A 9431-nucleotide genomic window follows, 5' to 3' on the forward strand; every position below is an offset into this window, starting at 1 on the left:
TCTTTCTTCTACGGGAGTTTATCTTGGTCTGAAAAAATGTTGTCTTTGCATCGCCCGCTTTGAGCCAGGTGGTCCGTGCTGCCTGTCTCTTCCTCACTCGCTCGAGAGCTGCAAGCCCCACAATCTTCAGCTTCAGGGTCTTCCTCAGCCAGAATTCCCTTGGCGTGAGCTGGCGTCTCTCCTGCGCCACATCGAGTCTCAGCACCACTTCAGACGCAAGGTGAAATTACATTTTGGTGTTGCTGAAAATGCTCTTTGCCCGGATTTTCAGATCTGCCGCTGTACGTTTTAGCTTGATCTTCATCCTGGTGAAGGGACAACAATGGTTAACTGGTCTTTGCCATGCCCTCTAGACCGTTTGCTGAAAGTGCGGGAACTTGGGCCAAAAGGGTTCAAATTTGAAAACTGCTTTTCTTGGTGGCGTCGCCGTGTCCGTGAGCAACAGGGGGCAGTGATCGGAGCAGGAAGTGGATGCAGCCATGAGTGTGTAGGTGGGGAAGATGGCCTCCCACTCTTGGTTGTAGAAGACTTTGTCAATGGCGACAAAGGTGGGGTTTTCCCTCTCATTGCTCCAAGTGAAGCGCCTGTTCTTGCACTTTATCTCGCGCACGCAAGCTTGGTCAATTGCATCTCTGAATTTGCTCATGATCCTTCTGTTGATGTTATGGTTGCTCTTATCCCTTGCCTCCTAGATGATGTTGAAGTCACCGTTGATCAGCCACGGTTCGCCTAGGGGTGGCCTGCTTCCGCTCAGCTCTGCGAGGAAATCATCTTTCCTGTTGTCGTCAGTTGGACCGTAGATAGTGGTGATCCAGAAGGCGATGCCACCGTGGGGGAGAAACGCTCTTGCAGTGATGGAGAATTGCCCTACAAATTGCGTGGCTATGGTGACCTTTGTGGAGTCCCAGAAAATGGCGGCGCCGCCGCGAGTGCCCAGCGCTGGCAGCACAGCGCAGTTGTCAAGCCTGCGGCCTCCAACCTCCCTGACTAGCTCTGGCGTCCAGGCGTCGATCTTTGTCTCTTGCAAGCACAACAGGGCGAGGCTGTGTGCGTCTGCAACCTCGCAAATGGTGGCCCTCCTCGCCGGCGAGTTCAATCCACGGATGTTCCAATTCATGATTGGGATGGTTGTGCTATTCATAATGCAAATAGAGGTGCTCCGGCGACGAATTTTTTTACTATTTCAGAGAAGAAACAGGCACAAGTGCACCCCATAGAACTACACCTCCGGACGATCGGGGAGAGCCAGTGTCCACCAATAGGCCCCAAATTACACTGGCATCTAGCTAATCCTCGAGACCCTACACTAATCATGAAGAAAAAACCTAGCTCAGGCTACCTGAAGGGCAGCTGCCGCCGGAGGCTAACTAAACTGACGACTAACATGGATCACTCCTGCGCTGCACCGTCCGGGCCGGCCAGGCTGGCCATGGTGCGCAACGCCTGGATGTCGAGGCGCGTGAGCCTGGCAATGCAGTCGATGTCTTCCTCCGACAGCGGCTCGTCGAAGCGTTGCAGCAGCGCCTCCGCCGCCTTCACCATCATCCGCTCCCTCGAACCGAGCACGCCGAGCTCCTTGACCAGGCGCAGGGTAGCCCGCTGCGCAACCGGGGTGGGGGAGGGGTTGGCCGCCTGGCGGGCGCTGTGCCTGACGGGGGTTTAAGGAGTGCGCGTCTTGGGTGGCGCCGATGGCCTGCAGGCCGGTGGTGCAGCAGCGATGAGTGGCTCCGGGGCGTTGCGGAAGAGGAGCCGGGCGGAAACTTGGATGATTTTTCGAATCCAGAATTAATGGCTTCTAATGCATCTGAAAAGGTAGAATACAGCTGAATCAGTTCACTCTTGCCCATGTCATTAACACGTATTAAGGAACACTGCAAAATCTAGACGAGAATGGAGAAACTAATTACAAACAGGAAAAAAAAAGTATTCCATGGATAGGCAAAATCTCTGTATGTATGACAAGCAGAAGTAACGGCTATACGTTGCCGGTTGAATCCACCCACAGCATAAATAAAGATATACCAAGTAGTTTCATTCTCTGACACAAGATGTGCAGAATAGTTTGTCATGAGGTTTCTAACTATGATTGATAACCATAAACAGAGGATGAGCACACATGAATTTTTCTTGAGTTGTGTAGAAAGCATGCCTTTAAAGATAATAAGGAAGAGAGTATCATTACATAATTGATTTATATTTTCGTTTTTCCTCTCCAACTAGCCAGGTTGGGCATAAACCGTGGAATTAATAATAACGAAATAAATGAGAAGATGTATTTCATATAGTTATGGAACCAAAACCTAATGAAATGACCAATTCAGAGTCTGGGTGCAGCGGCGACCTGTCTGGGTGTCGCGTGACGCAATGGTGCGAGGCCGCGGCAGAAAGCGGTGGTGCGAGGCGGCAGCAGCGGGACGCGGTGGTGTAAGGCTGCGTCAGCTAAACGCCGTGCTGCTGCCTAGGCCGCGGCGGCAGGGTTGTTGGCGACGGCTATGCTATTGGCGGTGCCTAGGGCTTCCTCGTTGCTCCGCCGTTGCCGCTCCGAGGGGATGACGGGAGCAGGGAGGCTAACTGACCTACGTGGGGAAAAGGGAGGACGCAGCGACGACGTGCACGCAGAGGTGCTACACCCGCCATGAGTAGCAGGAGCTCGGGGACGATGCGAGTCTCCGCCCACAGAGCAGACGAGGGAGAGAGACTTTGCGGCGACGACAGAGTGAAAGGGGAACGGGCCTCTCGGGCCGGTGCGGGGCGAGAAATCCACCGGGCAAATAGGTGCGCATATTAGTACCATACCGAAAGTTTAATCAGGAAGTGGCCGGTTTATTAGGCCGAATTCTACTAGTTGTATTGCCAACACAGGGATATGCACGGCTGTCATCTGTGAAAAGATGCCAAAGAGCACAAATAAAAAAGGCCACCGAACCCAACCCGTGACCCAGCATCAAAAAGTGCACCGGGCTTTTTGCTTAAATTCTTTTTTTAAAGCTTTTTTTACATTAACAAAACGCATCAGCGGCGAGGCGTGTCCAGCACCTCTTGCCAGTTGTCGATCATCACTTGAACAACTCTAGCACCACCAACATCGTCGGGATGTACCTATAACAGCAAAAGTCGGAAAGCCAACCATGCCAACTAGCGTGTCTGGCTGTGGCGACCATGGAAAGGAGTGCTCGAAGCCAGCCATGGCGTCCGCTCGCAGCTGCCGCGAGGTTTGCTTGTAGCGGCCAGGGCGTGTCACGCGGCTAGCTTTTTGGTGACCTTCCTCTTCGTATTTTGCTATGGGGAAGAAGAAATGGGGTGAGTGGGGAATCAAACATTCTATGAAAGAGCGGGAATTCAAACCGAGTAAGGTTGCTAGATCGTAAAATAGGGTAGCTCATTGTCTTGTGAATTATGCATGGACAGCTCGAAGCACTGCTTGTTGGCTGCATAGAGCTCCATTTTTTGTTCAAGATCTTGTATAGCTGATTGTAAACCTACTGAACTGAAATAAAAAACCTGATTCCACGCAAAAAAGGGGGGATGAGCAGCGGAGGAGATGGAGATGTGCTGCTACAACAACGAGAGAGATATTTCAGAGGGTGGGAAAGAGATAAGAATAAGAAGGGCGGTGCTGCCCCCCACAAGAACGTGGGTGGAAGGTGCAATGGCAGGACGCTTACAGCCGTCTCCCGTGCGTGCGATCTAGCTAGATCGGACACGTCGTGTACGCCCGGCTCAAAGTTGCGCCGGCCAGCCGTATTCAAACATCCCATTTTCTATTATACCAGCAAACCGTCTGACTATCTCCTTATATTGCTTCCCAGGGCACTGCCATACAATGTACACAAATCAAATTCCACGTGAAGTGCTTATGATAGAGGACAAAACCATACAAACACTTACATGCAAGCCGGTGAATCTTATCCAGAGTCCCGCTCTGCGGGGTCTCCGCATGATCACTAAATCAGTAAGTAGCTACAAGTGGCTCCTTGAGCTGTTTGGCTAGAGGAAGAAGAAGGGCAAGGCTACCTCTCATGTTCTCTATATGTGGTGTGTGTGATTCTAAGAGATCAACCCTTTGCATGGGTGGCCTGGGGGGTTTATGTAGGCCTACCCCCAAGGGTACAATGGTAATCCGGCTGAGTGTGGACCTAGACCGTCAGTGTCTATGGGCGTCGGCTTCTTCGCCGGGCGCTGGGGCCCGCCGACTGGTGGGTCCCGCCGGCTGTCGGCCTCTTGGCGGACAGGTTGGGCCCATCGCCTGTGGGCCCTGTCGGCTGCTTGTTACTGTAGCCTTGCCCCTAATGACGATGGCTTTGTTGGGGCGGGCGTGGCTAAAGTGCCGCCTCTTGGCGGGCGTTTACTGTAGCCCCACCCCGTCTTATCTGGTTAATGGTGCACAAACTTCCAGTGTGAGGGTAGGCCGACTGTTGGGAGCCGGCCTATCCCCATGCCGACTGGTTCGGTCATGCCGCCTTCTGGTAGCTCACTCGTAGGTAGGGCCCGCCGCCTACAAGCCGTACCGACGGCTCGTCGTGGGGGGCATGGTTGTCCTGCCATGGGTGATGTCATGGTCAATCTGACAACAATGTTGCGCCGGGCGGGGGATGGCCGCCCGGCACGGTGCACTGTGGCCATGCTTGCTCCGGGATTCAGGGGCGACATGCTTCACTGTAGCCACGCCCCGTCTTATCGCCGTTATGTGGGTGCAAACTTTAAGGGTGCATGACGGGCCGCCTGCTAGGAGTCGGGCACTCTGGTGGTTGCTTGCTAGGAGTCGGCCCACTTCGGGGCGGCTTGCTGAACCTTGCCGCCTTCGTGCAGCCGGCCGCTTGGACCAGTCGGCCACAAGAAGGCGGCCCTTCGTCTTGGATGCTTGAGGGGCGCAGTGGGCCCGATGTCTTGAAAGCCAGGGGGAGCTGATAAGGCTACTCGTGGTCATTTACTCCGACAAAGCTGATCTCTAACCTGCATTATGATCTTGGGGATAAAGCTCTCATCGTCATGCCCACATCTGGTTCAGAGATATAGGTGTTGGCCGTTTTGTCGTCGTCCTTGGCGAAACAATAGGCAGGCACCTGCCGTTCTGGGTCCACCGGCACCGCTTCTGGCATTAAGCTAATCACATGTGCAATCCACCCTACGGGGTCACATAAATTTCAGCGAGGTCCTACAAATTTAGGTTTATTTTTGAGATATCAGTGAAAAATTCATGTACGTTTTTGTGAACCCTGTTACTCCCCGCGTTACATTATCATTAATGAAACTGGATACCACATCCAAGTTTACAGTAGTTCATGCTCCCAAAACCAAAGTCCAAAGACGAAAAACCAAGTCCTGCAAGTACGTTGTTTACTATCAGTATGACGCACACCTCTCTCTGTCAGAGCCTTGTATACAAATTTATCTGTCATATCATATCTTTAGCGACCATTCATGAATCTGCAACTTTGGTCCTATCAACAGATAGAGGCAAAGCCAAATGTCTTACTGGTCCGAGTTCAAGTTTATGACCAAATTAAACATGTCTTCAAGTAATGTTACCTCCTGCTTGCTCAAGATCTATTGCAAAGAGAAGATACCAATTTCTAGGGGCACAAAAACTGTATTATTTTTTCTCAATCTATACCTTCTTATAAAAAAATCTTCACAGCCATGGTCCCTGTAGAGTTACATGTAGCTCCGCCAGTGGTGGTGTGAGCTTCACTTAGACTAGAAGATGTTCCTTTGTGACAAAGCAAGTTGCAGCAACTGTCTTTATGTGTGACTTAGCGAGATGCCATAATTCCTTTATGAATTTATACAAATTAATCTCATCATTAACACATTGTTCTTATCTCTCTGTTTGACTTAAGAATGGTTATACCAGTTTTAGATGGCACATCTTGATTTGAAGCAACGACCGGCACTTGATCCTATCGACCGAACCATATCTTCTATTGCACGGAAGCAGCATTGGAACTGTCCAAGCAAACGATTGGCAATCCCATCCGAGGGGCACGAGAGCGGCACCGGAGTTGTGTGTACGAGTTTCTTGCGAGCTTGAGAATTATAGTAACAATCTCCTATTGAGCCCCTTTTATTTAGTTCAGTTGCTCTGCATTTGGCCTCCTTGTTCCTTTGTCTGTTCTACCCTGTCATCGATTGTTCTTCTGCACTTCCCCTCTCCCCAATCTAGCTGCTAAAACTTGTTTTCTGGCTCCAAAAACATCCTAAGTTCAAATGATAAATTTTTAACATGATCGTATGTCCAAGTAAGCAAGTGAGTTTTTTTCTCCTGTACAAACCATCATCAATTCAAAGATTGCGTTTGAAAGAAAATAATGTCACCACCCTGCGATTGTGCTCATGTGCTGAAATGGTTGTTTGCACTACAAACCTAGCTCCAGTTACACCTGTACAAATTCTAGCCTTAAGTAGAATTGACCGTTGAGTAATACTACCCCAATGTTACTTCATTGGCAGCTATCTCAAGCATCGCCCTGTCCTGTAGTATAAAGTTTAAGTTCCATATCAGTTCTGCACCTATCATTTCTTCAGGTCAAAACTCGTTCTAAAAGTTGAACAGAGTGCTAGCTGGTGGAACTTCCCTGATCCTGATTTCAGGTGAAAGGCTCGGTTCTGTCACTGCCCATCTTCTCATTTCCGGCATGGAGAGTGAGTGAATTATCTGAATAAATGATTTCTAATTCGTAGAATGACAAATGTTTCCTTCTTTTTCTTTTTTTTGACTGAATGTTTTCTTCTTTTTCAACAGGCTCTGCAACAGTTGGAAAACAGCTGATAACTTGTCAAAATTAGTTGCAGAAGACGTAACGGTAAATGCATCATCAACTACTTCCCAAAAGTTGGGTAGCTTTTCATTAGTTTCCCAAAAAGTGATTGAATGAAAAGTTAGTCATGATTCTATTTCCTTCAGATACTAGTATGCGGGCAGAGTCTCACAGTGCATTGATCTGGGAAGATGACTAGTGATGTAGGAAGAGACAAAAAAAGGGAGGCGGGATATGCAAGCTGTAGGACTATCTGAATTTTTACTTGGATTATCATCACTTCCCGACTAAAATTCTTGATCAAGTGATACATGCTTGTCATGGTAGTCGTGGACATTTGCAAAAAATTGCAAGTGATACATTCTTGATCAAGTGATTTGGATATCAACTTATATACTCCCTCCGTTCGGAAATACTTGTCATCAAACTAGATAAAAGGGGATGTATCTAGATGTATTTTAGTTCTAGATACATCTCTTTTTATCCATTTTGATGACAAGTATTTTTGGACGGAGGGAGTACTTAAGTTTTGTTGGACTGCAATATATCGCGCTTAACATATTACGGTTCCTAAAGCTTTGCATATTTCTTGATGCCCTTCTCATAGCTCTTCATTTCCTCTGGTGTTGACAAGTTGGTTAGTAGGGTAACCCTTGCTGATGATACCAAATCTTTGTGCTCCGATGTGTTAGGATCCAACAGCCATATCTGGACCTCCCAAACCTGTCAGATTCACCATGATTTTTTTAGCATATACAGACACTTTTGACTGACAAATTGTGCAAATAACTGAAATACCTGAAGAAACAAGAAAAATATAGAAGAGGAGCCATATGCACATCTATAATTGTAGATTGAGTTAAGTGAGTCTTAACAAAGTATATTCCGATAGCATGACACGTGGACATTCAATGGTTAATCATGGACTGCTGCAATTAATCTGACCCCATCCGTCACTTTCTTGTGCAGAACAACATTTTTCTTCTTTTAGTGTGTTTGAGAAGAGAGATGTGTTAGCCGCCAGAGAAGACTTGTGAGGCAAGCAGAAGTGTCAAACTTGTGCAGCTCATCTTTTCCAATTACAACACTATTGCTGCTTTCTGTTGCTTTTTCTAACCCCCAACCAACCCGGAATCTTGACCATTCCTTCCACATGCAGCAGCTGACTAATCAAATTGCAGATGCAGTAAGCCAGCAACAGACTGGCTTTTATCAATTGATCTGCACGATGAACCAGCGAATGGAACTAGGGGAATTTTGTCTCGTGTGGGGATAAAGTTATGTTGGATTGTACGTACCTGGACGTTGCGGCCGACCTGGATGGGGTTCGCCTTGGCCTCGATGCGGTCGCCGAGGCGGGCGGGCTTGAGGTGGTTGACGGAGAGCTGCACGCCGGCCACTCTCCGGTACCCGGACGCCATGTACCCGCCGATGCTCGCCGTCGACTCCGCCATCAGCGCCGAGACGCCGCCGTTGAGAATCTTGAAGGGCTGCGACCACGCCAACGGCAGCGACTGATTAAGACGATCACGGCGCGAGTACATACACACATGGTCTGGCAAGACGGTCAGTGGCGGCGGCGACGAGCGCGCATAGTACCTGGCAGCAGGTCTCGGTGACGGCGAGGCGGCCGAGGACCTCGCTCCCGGTGATGCGGGTGAACTCGAAGCCCAGGGCGTGCAGAGCGTTGTCCGGCGGGGCACCCTCGCCGAACCCGGGGGGCGGCCCGGGAGGCGACGCCGCCGTAGTTCTCGCGCTTTCGCCGGAGCCTGCCATCGGTATCCCTGACCTGCGTGATTGCGGATTGCGGTCGTTTTTGTACCTTTCGAACACGGGGAGCAGAGCCAGCAGATATAAAGACGCGGAAGGAAGGCGATAACGAATTGGTCCTCACGAGTTTTATTTTTTCTACATCAAATTCGTCAGGACGAGTTATATTAGGCAAATTAGCGGAATGGGGTGCGGGCTGGGCGTTCGGTTTATTCGGCATTTTATAATTTCGGTTTTGGAGAAATGAAAACCGAAATAATCACATAATATTTAGAAACCAAACCATATTAACCATAATAATTTTTTACGATTAACCGAAAAACCAAAATACATGCACTCATCAGAATATATCATAAAGAGCTAGCAACCTTAACATCAGTCACTGCTTTATTCGGTCAGGCAAACTAGTGAACATAACTAAGAGTAAAATCATATGGCGTGTTACATGTATTATGTACGGAAGAATATGTGTGATGCATGTACACTAAGCAACTCATGCACTAACCGATACAGTAATTGGTAGTTACATCCACAACCAAGAGCCGGGCATGCATACATTGATACATACTCCTACGAGATATTGCATGGATAGAAATCTTATAGGTACATGCTACTCCCTCCGTTCCTAAATATAAGTCTTTGGAGAGATTTCACTATAAACCATATACAAATGTATGTAGATGCATTTTAGAGTATAGATTCATTCATTTTACTTCGTATGTAGTCCATAGTAAAATCTATACAAAGAATTATATTTAAGAACGGAGGGAGTAGAAGAATACAGCCATTGATTATGTTGCATTCAAACAATAGTAAAATAATTTAAACAGATCCAATTAGCCATGTTAGCATGGACTTAATGTAGGAGTACTAGTTAGATTGAGATTAGAAACGCCTGCCACA

The 9431-nt window shown here is 48.4% G+C and overlaps 1 protein-coding gene across 1 annotated transcript; it reads right to left on the minus strand.

The window, feature by feature from the left end:
- Positions 1-6993: 6993 nt before the first annotated feature.
- LOC123087805 (1,4-dihydroxy-2-naphthoyl-CoA thioesterase 1) lies at positions 6994-8641 on the minus strand. Its single transcript, XM_044509918.1, has 3 exons — positions 8358-8641; positions 8057-8248; positions 6994-7481 (listed from the first exon to the last, which is right to left on the minus strand). Exons 1-3 carry the CDS (start codon positions 8532-8534, stop codon positions 7329-7331), a joined length of 522 nt encoding a protein of 173 aa, XP_044365853.1. The 5' UTR covers positions 8535-8641; the 3' UTR covers positions 6994-7328.
- Between the last annotated feature and the right edge of the window lie 790 nt (positions 8642-9431).

This window comes from Triticum aestivum, chromosome 1B (genome assembly GCF_018294505.1).
Source record: "Triticum aestivum cultivar Chinese Spring chromosome 1B, IWGSC CS RefSeq v2.1, whole genome shotgun sequence".
Taxonomy (NCBI): domain Eukaryota; kingdom Viridiplantae; phylum Streptophyta; class Magnoliopsida; order Poales; family Poaceae; genus Triticum; species Triticum aestivum.

Coding starts and splice junctions, on each gene's coding strand:
- LOC123087805 (XM_044509918.1), bottom strand. CDS start 8,534: ATGGCAGGCTCCGGCGAAAGCGCGAGAACTACGGCGGCGTCGCCTCCC. Junction 8,249..8,357: donor TCACCGAGACCTGCTGCCAG/GTACTATGCGCG, acceptor GCGTGGTCGCAG/CCCTTCAAGATTCTCAACGG. Junction 7,482..8,056: donor AGGTCGGCCGCAACGTCCAG/GTACGTACAATC, acceptor TGAATCTGACAG/GTTTGGGAGGTCCAGATATG.